This window comes from Labrus bergylta, chromosome 17, assembly GCF_963930695.1.
Source record: "Labrus bergylta chromosome 17, fLabBer1.1, whole genome shotgun sequence".
NCBI classification, from domain to species: Eukaryota; Metazoa; Chordata; class Actinopteri; order Labriformes; family Labridae; genus Labrus; species Labrus bergylta.
In genome coordinates this window covers 22,267,868-22,285,735 of record NC_089211.1, presented here as the reverse complement: position 1 = coordinate 22,285,735, position 17,868 = coordinate 22,267,868, and the positions used below count along the sequence as shown (strand labels likewise).

Here is a 17,868-nt window from a genome sequence, read left to right as displayed (position 1 = left end):
GGGGTTTGTTTATGAAGATTTTCTGTCTAATTCTGGCTGGACAAAAAGTACAAGTGTATTATATTATATGGTGGTACCATCATTTTTTTTTGCACATTTACATTTAATCTTTCATATTGAAGACTAGTAATGCTTAGTTAAATCCTGGTTGTATATATTCACATTCTTAGTTTTGATATTTTAGTGCTTATTTACTTTGTATTTAATATCATATTATGTTTAAATTTGCTAACATTGTGTTTTTTACTCATTGTGTGTTTGATAACCTGCTGCTGTAACGCCACAATTTCCCAGTTTGGGATCAATAAAGTTATTATATTCTATTCTATTTTATTCTGTTTTATTCTATTCTATTTTATTCTATTCTATTTTATTCTATTTTATTCTATTCTATTTTATTCTATTTTATTCTATTCTATTCTATCATATGAGGAAAAAAAGCCTACTGTGTAAGTGCGCATGCGCAGGAAGTTAAGGGCATCGCTTTTATAACTCTCTTGAATTCTCGAAAGTGATGCTATCTGATCAAGAAAGTAAAATAAGTCACACATAAAGTTTGGTACATTAAATGATCAAGTAGAAGTACGAAACAGGAGGACGAACCAACGGCACTGATTTTGCAAAAATAACGCTTGATTGAGCGAAACCGGAAGTGCTTGTGGAGGCATCATCTTGCACCTGCTCAGTCGTCTCCGCCTGTCGTCCAAGAATGGCCGCTGCTGCAGCAGGAATAAACAAGCAGGGCGCTGTAGCGACGATGGAGCCCTGCATCCGACACGGGAGGGGGGCCAGTGGAAACAGCGTCAAGGTTGTACTGCTTTCTCTAGAATAGAGGACACGATACAAACCTGCAGTGATTCGCTTTGTGTTTTTTTTGGGGGGGGGTTAGTTTGCACAAAGGGATCATCACCAGGCTAGTTAGCTGCTGCGTTGGCGTTGCTGTCCGCAGTGGATGCCAGACAAGTCTATCATGCTTGACTCTGCAAGATATATGTGTAAAAATCACATCAGGATTATTTTCTTCTTATTTATTTGTTAAATAACTTAGATGTATTAATGCACACTCTTCAGCCTGGTGTTGTTGGTGTGTGCAGAATGCTCACATTGTGGTCTGCATGAGCTTTGGTGCCATTCAGGGGCAGCCTGCAGCTCCACTGTGTGGCAACCAGGGCTCACATGATTGATTTCAAAAGTCGCAGCACAGTTTGCATGCAAGTTAGCACCTGGTTTTCTCTATTAAACCCTCTATGTCGACTTAGTATTTGTGTAAAGATCGTGTCTAGAAAGTGACACATTTAGTGAAGGTGACTGCAGCTCTGACATCCTCAATGACTCTTTGTTTTATTGTTTTATTGTTTTTATGTAATTTTCCATGTAGAGTATCCATCTGCATTACGTCATGTAAATATTAAAATTGGTGCAGGCTGTTAAACATATCTCAGCTTTTTTTTTCTGCTTTAGTTTCTGGTACATGTAAGTGTTTTCTGGAAGCTTATCATGTTGTTTTATTCACTTGCAGGTGCTGGAGTGTGGTGTTTGTGAGGATGTCTTCTCCCTCCAAGGAGATAAGGTCCCCCGTCTTTTGCTGTGCGGTCACACAGTGTGCCATGATTGTCTAACCCGGTTGCCCCTCCACGGAAGAGCGGTCCGCTGCCCCTTCGACAGACAGGTCACTGAGCTGGGTAAGTCAAACGTCAAATCAGATTTTTTTTGCAAGCTTTGCTCCTTTAAAATCTTAAAAGAAAAAGCCATGACTATTAGATTCACTGAGGCACTGAGACCTGACACATCACGTCTCGTCTGTCTGGTGAAAGTCTGGACGATCAGGTCAAACCAGCAAGAGACAAGAATGTAACTGACAGAGAACATCTTCAAATCAGAAACTGCAGTTATCTCTGAAATCATGACTGCAGATTAGATTGATTGAAAGCTCCTGTATGGAAATCGGGTTGTCAAAATTCTAAATTTTTATATATATATATATATATATATATATATATATTTGTTTTGGGTCTTTTTGTCTCTATTGGATAGGACTATAGTCTCTGTACATGGGGCGCAACCTAACCACTAACCCACCTGCACCCCAGAATTACTAATAATACAGCATTGTTTTAAAACCTTACAATCTCTATTATTTATTTTGATGTATCAAACTTAATTTGTGTCCAATTTCTTGATTTTTACTTACCAAATATTTCAAGCCTTGATTGCCCACTGTCTAAATTGCACAAATACATTTGAAGCGTTTCTGTATTGAACTGTTCCAAATGTATTATGTGCTTTCTGATATGTGCATTTATCAGAAAGATTGATAAGAAACAGGTATTTATTATCTAATAGCATCATATTGAATGTTAAAATTACCCAGGTGAAAGATGTTTTAAAAGTTGGTCTTATATACTAAATTAATTCATTTAGCATCACAGCATCTCTTTCTACACGGTAACAGCTGCACCAGGAACTGAATGCTTTTCTGTCACAGTAGTAAATCCTGGATCATAAATCCCCCTGACTGAGCTGCATTTATTCAAATTGAGTTTATTCTGACACATTAATGTGTAACTGTGTTGTAGTGTATTATGTGTTATGTTTTACAATGTTTTATTCGCGTGTATTTTTGGTATTTGTGATTTTTGTTTTTATGTCCAGCTTTTTTGCCCTGGTGGTTTGTAGCTCTCTGTCTTCCCTTATTTTCTGGAGAACATTCTTGTGTTTAAATCGACATTAAGGTCAACTTTAAGCACAGTCAGACCTCCAGTAGGCATATCACACATGTATCAGATTCTGTGTTTTATGTGTTTCTATTCTTGAAAACTTTTGGACCAAAACATTGACAGCATATTAGAGAACTTTGTGCTAACTCTGTTTACAGTTCTTGGAAAAATTCCAGCTCAAACTTTCACAATAAAAAAAACTGCCATATTGATAATCCCTCCCAATAAAACCATATTATTTGGGCTCTAATGTGGACACATACTCAAAGGTCAAAGGTCAAAGGTATCTTTATTGTCCCCACAAGGAAATTTGTTTGCAGCTGGAGACATACAAATACATAAACAACGCTAATAAATCATCCAAACATCAAGTGCATAAGTACATGAAGCCCAGCAGAGATGAAGATATGCTCCAGCATCCAGATAAAAATGATAAAGTGCAATGAGCAAGGAATACTGGGCGTATTCAGCTGGTTTTGAGAGGATAGAAAACACACCTTTAAACACTACCAAAAATAAGACCTGCTACAGAAACCTGAGTGTGAAGTGATGACTGGAGAGAAGCAGTTCTTTCTGTTTTCCTTCAGACTGTCATTTATTTTGTTGTCAGGGAGGAGCTCTTCTTGTCTTACAGTGTTTTCTTTTTCCTCTCATTTTTAGGGGACTCTGGAGTTTGGGGTCTGAAGAAGAACTTTGCCCTGCTTGAGCTCTTGGAGCGACTCCAGAACGGAGCCTCCAACCAGTCGGGGATGGCGGAGGACGCTCTGAAGGGCATGGGAGAAGTAAGACGACGGAGATGTTTAATGTTTGTCGTCTAACTCAGCGCTGCATCATGTTTTCTGTTAAATCATCCGACCCCTGCTGGTCTAAAGCACTCACACTGTTTCACAAACTGTCCCTTCTTCTCGTCTTAGTGTATAATCCGCTGTGACGAGGACGAGAGCCACACGGCCTCCATGTACTGCACCGTGTGCGCCACCCACCTGTGTGCCGAATGCTCCCAGCTCACCCACTCCACCCGCACTCTGGCCAAACACCGCCGCGTCCCGCTGGCCGACAAGCCTCACGAGAAGACCCTGTGCCCGCAGCACCAGGTCCACGCCATCGAGTTCGTGTGCCTGGAGGAGCCGTGTCAGTCCGGGCCCCTGATGTGCTGCGTGTGTAAGGAGTACGGCAAGCACCAGGGACATAAGGTAGTCCAGCAGGAACTATGGAATTCACAAGCCGGGCCCTACTTTTTAAACTAATATATTTTGACATTTGATGATCCTAACTATTGGTATGAAAAGGTTCAGCTCGCTGCAGGGAAACAGGCCGTAATGGCTGCAACCAGATAACGGTATAAACACTAAAAGATTGTTTTTGACAGACCGTGGTGCCTGCTGTGGAAGGATTGTGCGGCACTGACTGAGCGCGGTGTGCACAGTAGTTTGTGGGAAGTCTCTGAAAATGTAACCTAAAGAGCTTTTTGTGTAAATGATACCTTCTTTTCTAAAAGCAGAAATAGATGTTACATTCCTGATTTCAAAGCATCCAAACTCCATTGACAAACCCTGAAACTCCACCTGCTGGTCTACAGCTGCCTTGTTCTGTGTTAAGCTTGTTTTTTTGATGTGTGACTCTGATGTTTTAAATAGTCAGCCTGGGTCAAAAACAAAACAATACCACAAACTGACAGATTAGTCGAGGCGGGAAAGGGAATGTGTAAATCAGTGAACTTCTTGTCATGAAAGATAAAACAGAAAAATCAAAGTAGTAACCAAATTTCCACCCCTAGGCATTAAATACTGGGTATTTCTTGTTTCTAATTACGGTACAAAAAAAATGCAGAAATGTCCTTCATACCGTCTAAATTACACAAATGCATTGCAACGTCTTTTTTCAATTCTCTGATTTTTTTGAAATTTTCAAAAAATCCACAACAAAAAAACGCCAACCAGAATTTACATTTTTAGACACTTCAAATCCATTAATTACCCCCTTTACCTTTTCTGATTAGATTATTTCCTTTTTAATATAGATAGGAGCAAAAATGTACTGTTTCATACTGAAACATTTAGAAGTGACACAAAATACAGCTGAATGACGGCTGGAGTTTGGTGGCTTTGAAGAGATGAATGTTTCAGGTTGAGACTCTTGTAATACCTCTATCACTGGCAGCTTCTAGTGAACACACTTTAATTTGGTTCCCTCGCCTGCAGGGACGACATCCAGAGCCGTTACAGCTTGTTTCACAGCTGCTGGCTGAAGAAATCTGCTGGAGCTATTCCAACACCTTTTTTTTTTTTTTTTTTTTTTTCTGGGATCCTAAAATATGTCAAATTTTGCCCAATGTGTTTCCATCCTTTCTCTCTCTCCAGCACGCCGTTCTGGAGACTGAAGCCAATCAGATCCGTGCGTCCATTTTGGACATGGCCCACTGCATCCGCACCTTCACAGATGAAGTGTCCGAGTACTCCAGGAAGCTGGTGGGCATCGTGCAGCAAATAGAGGGAGGGGAGCAGATCGTGGAGGACGGAGTCGGCATGGCACACACTGAACATGTAAGACGCTGTTTCTCTGTTCACACATGCACTCCGCCCAGATCTTTTTCTGAGCTGCTCAGTAAGACATGGAAAAAGGCCGCTGCAGAAGAAGACCCTTTCCTCTATTTACTTAACCCCCCCCCCCGTGTCTGCCCATCAGGTCCCTGGCACGGCAGAGAGCGCCCGCTCATGTGTGCGGGCTTACTTCGCGGACCTCCACGAGACGCTGTGTCGGCAGGAGGAGATGGCGCTGAGCGTGGTGGACGCTCACGTCAGGGAGAGGCTGATCTGGCTGAGGCAGCAGCAGGAGGACATGACCATCCTGCTGTCCCAGGTGTCCACGGCCTGCCTGCACTGTGAGAAGACTCTTCAGCAGGTACGAGACAAGACGACTTCAACAAAATGACTTTTTTGGGCTTTTGTGCCTTTGAGAGAGAGAGAGAGAGACGCCACCAGCGCCCCAATCAAATGACTTTCATCCAAAATACAAATTCAGTTTCTAAGCGGCGCTGGAGGATAAGAAAACGAGCAAGATTGGGAAAATTCTTTCTCTGCAGTTTGTATATTTGATGTCTTTGCAGCTGGGCAAACAAAATGTTGTTGTATGCACACAATGACAATAAAGTATGTCATCTTAATATAAAGATAGTAAAGAGGAAATGATCAAAGATAAAACAAAAACTTCCTGGTAAAGAGAAACATCTTTATCACTGATGATATCTAGTTTCTGAAAGAAGACTTCAGTAAAAAGTGATTTCTGTCACTTCCCCTCCTCTTTCAGGACGACTGCAGAGTTGTGCTGGCCAAGCAGGAGATCAACTGTCTGCTGGAGACGCTTCAGAAGCAGCAGCATCAGTTCACAGAGCTGGCAGATCACATTCAGCTGGACGCCGGCATCCCCGTCACCTTCACCAAGGTACACACTGTCCTCACACACCGCTGTGCTAAACCGATCGCTCACAGTAGAGAGCCCTGGATGTGTTCAGGTGATATTTGAAGAAAAAAAAGGGAAAAGTGACTTTCCTTTCTTTTCTAGGACAACCGGGTCCACATTGGTCCAAAGATGGAGATCCGTGTTGTCACTCTGGGGCTGGATGGAGCCGGAAAGACCACCATCCTCTTCAAGCTGAAGCAGGATGAGTTCATGCAGCCAATCCCAACCATCGGTACTTCCTCTGACATTAAAATACGCTTACTCATTCAGAAGAGTCTTTTTTTTAAAACTGTTCTAAATTAAAGCTTTTATTTTGAAAGGTTTCAATGTGGAGACGGTCGAATACAAGAATCTGAAATTCACCATCTGGGATGTGGGAGGAAAACACAAGCTGAGGCCTCTGTGGAAACACTACTACCTGAACACTCAAGGTAACGTCTGTGCTCAACTTTACATGTTGTTCTGTGTATATGTGAAATATGCAAAAAGGATTCAAATTCAGAATCCCATCAACACATTGTGACGGACTCTGCAGGCTTTTTTTTTCTTTAGCTCATTTTGATATTCAAAAAACACTTTTTTTTTCCCCCAGTGCGGTGGTTTGAATATCAAATATATCTGCAGTGTCAGTGTAAAGGAAAAGTCGCCTGAGGGCAGAAAAAGGATGTGGATCTGATCCTGATCAGACCGGAGCGCCTCGTCCAGCCTGAGTTTGGATGAGCTCTCTTACATAAACAAAAATCTGACACCACTCTGTTCACAAGAGAAACCGAAATGATTGAATACGCTTCATATCAGGCGTGTTATTGGCATCGGACAAAGAAGCAGGAAAGCTTGCGGGTGCTCTGAATTTCTTCTTAATTCTCAAAACAGCTTTTGTGTTTTTCTGGAAATCCATGTTTCAAGTGGATCTCTTCTTCAGGTCAGAAATGGATTTACCTGAGAATAACATCCCTGTTGTGTTGATTAATTCAATATATGAACTCTACATCTACATAACAGTGCCAAAAAAAAAAAAGTGTTTGAGACGCATAAGCTCATTTGGTTACTATAGCAACCATGCAGCACCATGAACTTTGCCCACTTCCTAGAAACAACAGGGGGGGGGGGTGGATCATATTTTAATGGCCAATCACATCCCTGATTAAGTCTGTGTTGATTTAATTGGCTATAGATATATTAAAAAGTCCAAGAGGTGTGACTAAGACTTCTTTTTCTAGGCATTATATGTCCGTTAATATAGTCTGGGTAGCTGTATTACTGTTTGAATGCAGAACAAAAGACTATTTTTAAGACACCCTTTGAGGAAATTGTCTCTTACAGGATCGATTAATTTTTATTCACCAAAAAAAGTGACATTCCTTCCTGTTTTTCAGAACGGAGCGTGAAAGTTCAAGTGCTCCGTGATTTAAAAACGTCATGTTAATGTGCACACTTACCTTTTGGGAACTTTTCGTCTTGTTCTGTGTTCAATAATCATTTTCTATATGGCGGTTACTGTAGGGAGGGGAGCGGGTTCTTGCAGTTCTTGTTAATATCTGAAACACTAGAAGTTCATTTCTATGTTTGTTTTTAAGTTCAGGTGAAGTAGATCTGCTTTGAGATGTGTCGTCTATGTAGCGGGCTTTGGATGGTGAAGTTCTGATGAATGATGACTTTTCCCTGTGTGTGTGCAGCGGTGGTGTTTGTGGTTGACAGCTGCCACAGGGACAGACTGATGGAGGCTCACAGCGAGCTGGCCAAACTGCTGACGGAGAAAGAGCTGAGGGACGCCTTGTTGCTCATCTTTGCCAACAAACAGGTACCACCAGAATCACACCCTGACATTTCACTTCTTCACAATCTGAAGTTTCAGCTGGTGCCGAGCTGGATCATCTTTTTATTTTATTTTGAATGTTTTGCAGGACGTTCCCGGGGTCGTGTCTGTGGAGGAGATGACGGAGCTGCTGAGCCTACACAAGCTGTGCTGCGGGAGGAGCTGGCACATTCAGGGCTGCGACGCCCGCAGTGGGATGGGCCTCCACGAGGGGCTGGATTGGCTCTCCAGACAGCTGGTGGCTGCTGGCGTCCTGGACGTCGCCTAGATGTCAGCTTCGCTCTACGTCTCTACTGACTCTGCCCCCCTCCCCTCCTAACAACTGAACCTAAACATGAAATACAAAAGGCTCTCAGCCCGCCCTCCTCATCTTTCCTCCTTTGTGCACCACTATGCGCAAAGAACACAAAGATGTAAATACTCTCTCTCTCTCTCTCTCTCTTGCTTCACTGATTCAGTAGATGGAACAGACAAAGCCGTCTTGCAGTAGGAGCCAACCTCTGGCTCTAAAAAGCTGAGAGAAATGGGAACTTTGGTATCTTTAAACTTTGGCCCTATTTTTTTTTTATATTTCAGGGTCTAAATGACCAAAAGTTACCAAAAAATATGGAATTAATCCAGTTTATTGCTTCAGCCGGCAGCTTAAAACTGTTGCAACATATTCAAATATGCCAGAACAAAATCAAATCTCCTTAAAGTTCTTGTTTTTCTCGATCAGTCACTTGATCATTTGTATTAAGGTTTTTATCAGATCAAATAAAATATCCATGTAATGCACAATAACACTAAACTAACCAATACTATTTTATCGGGATCCTTTCTGTAATAATGACGGACAGTTCAAATAATCTGAGAGTGACTTTTGCTTAAAAAAAAAAAAAAAAAGCACTTAAAAGGAACTTTTAAGGAACCGTGGACAAAAGTGGTACCTCTGCAGATTTTGACCTGTACATGTGACGGTAGTGTTTTCTGGTGAAGAATTATAGCCTTGCTTGTTTTTAGCAGTCAAACGTTTCATTTACCTTAATTTAAAACGTTAAAAAAAAAGGTTAATTCAGCATTCTTATCAGGTACCTCACCACAGCAGCCTGTAGCTGCCAGGCGGAGAAATCCACCGGCTCAATTCTAAAACCTTTTCTACTTTAAAGTCAGTTTGACCCTGAAATACTTTAAAAAATAGGATTGTGGTTTACAAACTGCGCTCTTAGACTACCAAACTGCTTCATTTTGAGCCAGCTTAAACGTTGCTTTCTTTCCTGTCTCTCTCTCTCTCTCCTCGTTACTCCCAGCGTGTTCGTCCGACATCTTAAGCTAGGTAACTAAAGCTCGGTAGATGTTTATAACGCTCATCGTGCCCCGACAGTGTGGACTCGAGTAATTCCTCTCATATTGTCATTTATAATAACCTCCTCTGTGCGTGACAGTAAACTTAAAACATCCAGTAGTTTTTAATGGTAACCATGGCAACATGCCCATGACAATTTTACGCTTAATTCCGTATATATCTGCAGGTAAGCGAGACGGGACTTGAGACGGTTCTCTCTCTGTGTGTGTGTTAAAGAGTTTCTGTGGCTTCAAACTGATGCTCAAACGTTCAGACTTTGCCTTCACATCTATTGTAATCAATAGCAGCGTCTTTTATTTACGCGTTTGTTTGGTTTTTTTCTCCCCCCGTGTGCTATATGAACCTATTTAAAGCCGCAGCTGGTCTTGAAATGGCGCACATCATGTGTAGTTTTTTGGGGGTTTTTGTTTGAAATGTAGTGTTGTTTTCTGTTACAGACGTGTTTACTGAACTTATTTATGAGCGTGAACTTTGATACGAGTCGGGGGGGGAAAGGAATCTGTTCACGCATGGATTTCTGCCTCTTGCTTTGTGGAGTTTGCCGCACGCAGATTTGTGTGGCATGCACTCGTTTGCTGCCTCTCTCTCTCTCTACCGGTTTTGATTTAAGACGCAAATGAATGCTGCAAAAACTAAATGTCTTGTGAAAACTATTTAAAACACCTACCAGGTCCTGTTTGTCGGTGTGTGCGTATGAAAACGTACACCTTTTTTGGTCTCCAGCCTTCAGCTCTAATGTGAAACGTAGTGAAATATGGATCCTAACACTGACACACTCGTCTTGTGATTCTTAAGAAAACCGTCGTTTTGACTTTGATTTTGTCTTTATTCATTGCTATGTAATGTTAACTATTTGTATGTATAAAACTGAAAAACATGCACGTGTGAAAAGCCTTTCCACATAGTTTGTGAAACCTTTCCGTTTGTTTCCTTTTTTGTTTCTGAAACGTAGAAGCACAATGCGCATCGGAACCTTTGTTACGAGTCGACTTGATGATGGCTTTTTGTAAATTATTCATAATGTGATGCTGTAAAATAAACTAATTGAACTTAATGGTCTGCTTCTTTTTTTTTTTTTTTTGAGTGGTTGAAGAATCTTCAGTAAGCACAGTCACTCATCATTCTTTAATCTGGTATAAAATAAAAAAAAGAGACATTGCTGTACAGGAAGTGACGGAGACCGTGCGATCACTTGACGGTGATGTTGATGATGCTGATGTCTTCGTACGGTTTGTCCGTCTTGGGGTTCACTTTGACATTGGAGATCCTCTGGACGGCCTCCATGCCTTTGGTGCACCTGCCGAACACGGTGTGCTTGTTGTCGAGCCACGGCTGCAGGACGGAGGAAAAAAAAAAAACAACACGATGTGATTAATAATTTAAATGAATAATAAGAGCGTCTGAGCACTTTCACAGATTGAAGGTCGAATTCTTTTGGAATATTTTATCAGGTAGAGCACATGACGTGGTGTTTTCCACATCAGCACTGTGATTAGAAGGTAACACTCCTTTCTAAAAGAACGAACAACTTAAATTCATATGCAGTTTGTTTTTCATCACCAGGTAATCTGAAAACTTTCCAGAGTTACGGTCTAAATGAGGGCCAAGCCTGCTGCACACGAGATGAGATTTTTTCATTGATATTTATTGTCTTATTCTTGACTCGGTCTCGGTTAGTGAAGCCTTGACTACAACACAATTTAAAACCAATCTGCAAATATTATATAAGAAAAAAAGAAAAGCTTAAAGAAAACAGATCTGCCAGTAATATTTTTTTCCCAAAAGCTAAGTGGAGCAGACGAGAGGGACGGAGGTCTAAATTTCACAAATATGCTATGAAAACGTTGCAATGCATTTGTGTAATTTAGACAGCGTGAAGGACATTTCTGCATTTCTTTGTACCGTAATTAAAAACAAGAAATACTCAATATTTAATGCCTAGGGTTGGACATTTGGTTGCCGTGGTATCCAAACAGGTATCAATAAATTTTTTAAAATAGTATAGCAACTAAGTTTAAAAATCTGGTACCCTGTGACAATACATGGTTTCTTTTTATGCACTTCATGGCTTATTAAACGTATGTGAATAAGCCCCATTATAATTCTGATCACTAACTAATTATCAAACTTAGCTGGAGTCCTGGGTCATCTACTTCTGTGGCTCGACTCGTACGAGTCCTGACACTACATCTAATCAGACGTGCTGAGAAGGGGTTTCCACTACGAACTACAAATGAAGCAGCTGAACTCACAGTTGGTACAACGGTGACGAAAAACTGGGAGCCGTTGGTGCCGGGGCCTCCGTTGGCCATACTGAGCGTGTACGGGCGGTCGTGTCTCAGCGTGGCGTGGAACTCGTCCTCAAACTCTCCCCCCCAGATGCTCTCTCCTCCCATTCCTGTGCCGGTGGGGTCTCCTGTCTGAATCATAAAACCCTGCACAGAAAAAAAACATAGAAGAGTAAATCACAGCTTAGTTGGTTTATGACTTTTTTTGTCTTGTTTTTGAAACAGGAACATTTTTAAAACCTGTTTTGTGGTGTAACTTAAAAATGGATAAAATTAGTACATTTTGTTTTTTAAAGAAACAGTGTTCTCTTTTTAGGCTCCTGTGAGGATTTTTCAATTTGCAATAACTTTGGCGCCTCCTTGTGGACAAAACAATACATGTCATCTCTTTCCTGATTTTGTAAAGTAGATGGGTTGTAAGTTTTTTTTCTGATGAACAGTCAGTCTTTTCCGTCGTTATCTTGTTTGCTTTTGTGGTCATAAGAAGGAATCAGGATTAGGGGCGGCTGTGGCTCAGTGGTAGCGTTGTCTTCGCTCAACCTGAAGGTCCAGGGTTCGATCCCCAGCTCATGCAGAAACATGTCCAATATGTCCTTACTCCCACTTCTTCAGTGGTGTATAAATGTGTATGAATGGGATTAGCTAATACTGGTGGACACTTTACATAGCAGCCTCTGCAATCAGTGCGTGAATCAAGTCATAAAGAAACCAAAAGATGTCGTAAAAGATGACTTTACAAACACATCACTAACATACCTTGATGACTCTGTGGAAGATGTGTCCGTTGTAGTAACCGTTCCTGCTGTGGACGCAGAAGTTCTCCACAGTTTTGGGACATCTAAAAACGAGAGATGATATGTTAAAGTGGAGTGTAAAGGAGACTTCTTAATAGAACCCGGTGTTTTCTAGAACTTACTCTACTGGGAAAAGCTTGATGTGGATGTCTCCCATGGTGGTGTGGATGATGGCGCTGTCTGACACCCTCTTCGGACCCTCAGCCTGCGTGGCGGCCATCACCTCCTCCTTCGAGGGCTTCTCGTTAAAGATGTCTCTGTCCGAGTCGGCGCCCTTAGTGTCCTCCGGTTCTCTTTTTGAGAACTTAAGTCGAGGTAAAAAAAAAAAAAAGAATAATGCATCAGGAACTGAAAGCAGAGCGACACGATGCAGCTGCAGCACCTTCGATTTGTTCTCTCACCATGTAGAAGCGGTTCTTCTTAAAGGCGGTGCAGAATATGGTGGGGTCAGGCTCCACGTTGTCTAAGGCCGGGTTGTCCGAGGCCTTCATCTCCACGGTGGGCGCCGCCACTTGCATGGCCTTGGCGACCCCCTGGAACAAGCTCAGCTGGACCACGCGGATGTTCTCCAACTTCCCGAGGATCCGCACGCACCTGAAGACGAGATCGAGACAAATGTGTGATAATACATTCACTACAACAAAGGTCATGTGACAGACGGATCGACTAATTCAACGTTCAAGTAAACAATCAACAACTCATTTTATCAATAAAGCGATGAAACGGCATCACGACGCACATCAAGTAGGTGCAGGGCAGTGAAGAAAACAGCACATTGGTCACACCCGCCCCCTCTCCTTTGTTCAAAAATGATCACCTGCAGAAGCCCTCGGGGTCGAAACGTTGTGATTGTGAAAAAAGGAAAACTTTTTGTTGCATTTGAGTAAGTGTGTGATCCTATCTTTTTCCTCAGTCTAACTTTAACAGTAGTTCATAGCACGGAGATGTGGGGCTCTCGCTCTTTCTTTTATTTATCTTCATCATAACCTCTGTCAGCCTGTGTGTGTGTGTTTATTAAAGAGGTATAAAACAAAACCTCAATAAAGAGCATACCATTTTAACACATATACTGGTTTGGGGTGTTTTAAACTTCCACCATGTGCAGGAGAAGAAATGAGAAGAATACAAAACGTCAGGGAGAGGAGAGGGGAAATCATAATTGCTACCAAGAATGGGAGGCTAACCTTCGAGCTACATCACGGAACATTAGAAAATACATTTTCCCCTGATGTAACCCAGACGAACACATTTTATAGTGCAGTGTCATAAAGATCCAAGAAAGAATTTCCAACGCCGAAGAATAAATATAGACTTCAACGTGCAGAAAAAGACTTCAATTTTTTTGTACATGTTCTCCAATAATTAACTCTAAAATATCACTGGGAATAAATACGAACACCTCAGCATTATTCCGCAAGATATTAGCCGTAAGAAGGAACAACATGTGCTATCAATTAATTAAATTCAAAGCTTGATCCAAAGGCAACTTTAGAGTTCATGGGGAACTCTCTTCTCCTTCTTATCATTATTATCATGTTACTTCAGCATCTTTTGCACTGTTTCATATTTAGTCATGTAAATATTAGTCTTTTCTTATTATGTTTATTGTTGATATTTAATGTTGCACCTGTACATAAGCAAGGACAGAAGACATTTAAACTTTTAAACTTGCAGTTGCATATATCATATATCAAACTGTATTGTGGGCTCATGTTTTTTGTATGGGTGGATATGTTTGTGTATATATGTGTTGTGTTGTGTGTTTGTATGTATGTTGGCTGCTGGAACATCTACATTTCCCTGCTGGGATGCATAAAGTATATCTTATCTTATCTTAGGTTAAGACAGCACAGTTCACCAAAGTTAAATCCCTTGTGTGTGTGTAAGACTACCTGGCCAATAAATCTGATTCTGATGAACATACCTGTTGGTTTCTACATTGATGACCTTGATGCCCAGCATGGTGCCGTACAGCACAAAGTGTCCGGTCTCATCAAAGATGATGTTGGTCAGTCGGATCCCGTCCACCTTCTCCAGCTCTCTCTCCACAGCCATCCGCCTCCCGAACTCCATGTCAGGAAGCTGCTGCCTCATCTGCTGCAGCTCTGTGAACATCTGACACACAGAGCGGGCGTACGGGTGTTAGCACGGCGAAGTCGCACCATCAGTAAATATACCTGTGCAGAACAAATGTGTGAGGCGAGGACTTACAGATAAAGATTCATCAAACACTCTCATCAGCTTCCCTGTCAGGAAGCGGAAGATCCGGACTTTCCTGTCCGTAGCGATGGTGGCCATTTTCTTCCCGTCGTAAGAAAACGCCAGGCTGGTCGGATACGTTTTGTGTTTTGCAAATTCATACAAGTCTGTGTCTGTTTTGTATTCCCAGCTCACGTATTTGGGAAATCTGAATTCATTCCGGAGGCCTGTCCAGTATTCAAGCATTCCCGCTTTGTCGGCGGAGACGATGACTCGGAATTTGGGATTGAGGCGGATTTGGGAGAGCGGAGAGGAGTGCATCTTGTCAAAGACGTGGAGCGGCTGGTTGCTTCCTCGCCCGTCGTAGACGAAGATCTTCCCCGTGGATTTTTCCGAGCAGGCAACTGTGGAGATGGCATCGCCTGGGTTGTAAATCCACTCACTCTGGCCCGGCTGAAAGCTGCACAAAGAAACACCAAACAAATACTCTTTACATCAGGAGAGAGGCATCTTTGTTAATGCTTTCATGTTGAGATTAAACACACGTTTTACTTCTTATTTAGACTCACCCCAACTTCAGCATGTTGATCATGTCAAAGTTGACAACATCAAAGACTTTCATGGCCTGGTCGTCGCCAACAGAGCACAGAAGAGCGCCTTCAGAACTGACTGCGATGCTTTCTATCACACCTGCACAACAAGGGAACAACAACATGTCACATCTGTTCCTACAACATCGTGTGCAAACACTGAAATTAAATGAAGGAGAGGTGGCAAATTATCAGCTTGCCCATCGATGTAAAAGAAGACGTGCACGGCAAAGATTTTCCAACTGTGAGGCAACTATTAAATTGATCAGTTCATATGTTTAAGATATTAAAAGTTGCACAAATATACTACTTTATTATTCAAAATTCTAGTATAAATATTTCATTACGTCTCGACTTCTCTGTGTCAGTTATATGAATATCTTTGAGTTAAATGATGCTTTTGGTCTTGGGGAAATTAGATCACGTCTTCATAGTAATTTAATAATAATCTTTCGGTGCAGGCCTTCATGCACCTCTGTGAATCCAAACACTTACTGAGATGACTTCGAAAGTGTTTGACAAACTCGATTCCCTCGTCCTCCTTCTTCTTCCAGAACTTGACGTGGCCGTCGGCGCTGGCTGTGATGATGAAGTCTGTCCTGGAAGAAGAATATTGACTTTGATAAGACACAAAAGCAGGAGGGGAAGAGACATATGGTCAAGCCAACTTACTTAAACCCTTCACCATGTCTTTATCATTTTGCTGCTGTTGTGTAATAAGCAGTCAGGTTTATTTTTATAGCAAATTTCATATGACAAGCATGGACTCAATATGCTAAAAATTCAAAGTAGACAAACATACATACAATGAGCCAGCAATTCCAACACACATAGAGCAGCAACATAAGCCAAAATAAGGAGCAGCAAGGACAGTTCAAGGTAGACTGAGTAGATGAAAGCGTCACCCAGCTTTTCAGACTCTGACAGGAAACATTCAACTTTGAATAAGTAGATTATCTTTTGAATATTACAGGTAATAAACAACTGTCCATCTTCCTTTGTAAGGCAGTTTGATGCATGTAATTAAAAAATGCATGGAAGCATTTATATCTTGTACCAATTTTAATAAATGTATATTATTGTCACTGATTTGCGCTAACAAAACTTTTATGCTTGACACTTTGAATTTGAAATAAACACAAGGTACTTGTGTCATAATGACGTGATGACATCCCTCATCCCAGCCCCCTATGCCCTACTGATAATAACATATATAACCTATAAATAATTATTATTATATATTCATATTATTATTTTATTATTATTATATTATTAATATTATCGTTATTGTATTATATTACTATTATTTTATTATTAATATTATTATATATTAATATTATAATATATTTTTGTATTATATTATTATATTGTTATTATTGTTATTATTATTATATATTTATTGTATTATATTATTATTATATTGTTTTTATTATATTTTTATTAGATTGTTATTATTATTATTATCGTTATTATTATTGTATTATTATTATTATTATTATTATATTACTATTATTTTATTATTAATATTATTATTATATTATCATTATTATATTAGTATTATTATTATCATTATTATTATTATCATTATTATTATTATTATATATATTTTTATTATATTATTATAATATTTTTTTATTAGATTATTATTATTATTATATTATATATTTTTTTTTATTAGATCATTATTATTATTATTATTATTATTATATTAGTACTATTATTATATTATTATTATATATTTATTGTATTATATTATTATTATTATTATTATTATATATTTTTTATTAGATTATTATTATTATTATTATATTTTTTTTTATTAGATTATTATTATTATTATTATATTTTTTTTTATTAGATTATTATTATTATTATTATTATTATTATCAATGGCCAAGTTGACTCGGAAGCATCACTTACTTGGAACAAGCTATGTGTGAGATGACGTCTCTGTGCATGTAGCTCCGTTCATACATCGCAGCCGACGGCAGGTTTTCCAGATAAACTCTTTCAAACTCGAGAACTGAAGAAAAAACAAAAACATGCCGGAGTTAGCGGGAGTTCAGTTAGCATGTTAGCATAGCTTCAGTGGGAGTCCCGGATGTGTCATAAAGAACTACCTAACTGTCTGAAACTCACCTTTCCTTTTCTTGGCCGAGGAAGCTTCACTCGGCATGGGTCCGACCCACTCCTCCTCTTCTCCGTCTCCATCCTGCTCTGGTTCATCTTCTGCTTTTCGCTTCAGTTCCACATTGTTTTCAGCCGCCGCCATTGCTACAAACCTTCCGTGTGGTCCGCTCCGAATTACGGTACTTCCGGTTGTCGCCTTTGACGCTCTGTTGAGTAAATGTTTAATTAACTTGTTAAAAGTCTAATCCCGTAATGTCAACAAGACATTACATACGTGTTTAATTTGTATTCACTATTTATTTCTGTGTCATTTTTTTATAGACAAAATATATTAATTTATAAATGTATTTTTTTATATGAATTGATGCTTTTTATTTATATATTTATGTATAGAAATAATAGTTTTAGGGCTTAAAATATATTATTATTTTTTTGCTGTTGACTTCTGTCTTTATTGTGCTTTAAAATGTCTGCCTAGGTTTAATTTAAGTATTCCTGTTGCGGAACAACACATCTCATTTGTTTCCGAG

The 17,868-nt window shown here is 40.0% G+C and overlaps 2 protein-coding genes across 2 annotated transcripts; one reads left to right on the top strand and one right to left on the bottom strand.

Annotated features, from left to right (window-relative positions):
• Positions 1 to 652: 652 nt before the first annotated feature.
• On the top strand, positions 653 to 10,391 carry trim23 (tripartite motif containing 23). The gene is made up of 11 exons (XM_020648683.2): positions 653 to 808; positions 1,520 to 1,682; positions 3,378 to 3,499; positions 3,632 to 3,910; positions 5,078 to 5,260; positions 5,403 to 5,618; positions 6,024 to 6,158; positions 6,279 to 6,408; positions 6,497 to 6,607; positions 7,853 to 7,977; positions 8,081 to 10,391. Exons 1-11 carry the CDS (start codon positions 710 to 712, stop codon positions 8,258 to 8,260), a joined length of 1,743 nt encoding a protein of 580 aa, XP_020504339.2. The 5' UTR covers positions 653 to 709; the 3' UTR covers positions 8,261 to 10,391.
• A 57-nt stretch (positions 10,392 to 10,448) lies between these two features.
• Positions 10,449 to 17,511, bottom strand: ppwd1 (peptidylprolyl isomerase domain and WD repeat containing 1). Its single transcript, XM_020648687.3, has 11 exons — positions 17,348 to 17,511; positions 17,129 to 17,231; positions 15,704 to 15,807; positions 15,188 to 15,308; positions 14,631 to 15,078; positions 14,344 to 14,534; positions 12,821 to 13,013; positions 12,542 to 12,723; positions 12,382 to 12,463; positions 11,590 to 11,772; positions 10,449 to 10,669 (listed from the first exon to the last, which is right to left on the bottom strand). The coding sequence occupies exons 1-11, from the start codon at positions 17,478 to 17,480 to the stop codon at positions 10,526 to 10,528; spliced, it is 1,884 nt and encodes a 627-aa protein (XP_020504343.1). The 5' UTR covers positions 17,481 to 17,511; the 3' UTR covers positions 10,449 to 10,525.
• Between the last annotated feature and the right edge of the window lie 357 nt (positions 17,512 to 17,868).

Coding starts and splice junctions, on each gene's coding strand:
- trim23 (XM_020648683.2), top strand. CDS start 710: ATGGCCGCTGCTGCAGCAGGAATAAACAAGCAGGGCGCTGTAGCGACG. Junction 3,500..3,631: donor CTCTGAAGGGCATGGGAGAA/GTAAGACGACGG, acceptor TTCTCGTCTTAG/TGTATAATCCGCTGTGACGA. Junction 5,261..5,402: donor GCATGGCACACACTGAACAT/GTAAGACGCTGT, acceptor TCTGCCCATCAG/GTCCCTGGCACGGCAGAGAG.
- ppwd1 (XM_020648687.3), bottom strand. CDS start 17,480: ATGGCGGCGGCTGAAAACAATGTGGAACTGAAGCGAAAAGCAGAAGAT. Junction 13,014..14,343: donor ATCAATGTAGAAACCAACAG/GTATGTTCATCA, acceptor TCTCGTCTTCAG/GTGCGTGCGGATCCTCGGGA. Junction 11,773..12,381: donor TCTTCCACAGAGTCATCAAG/GTATGTTAGTGA, acceptor TTTTCTGTGCAG/GGTTTTATGATTCAGACAGG.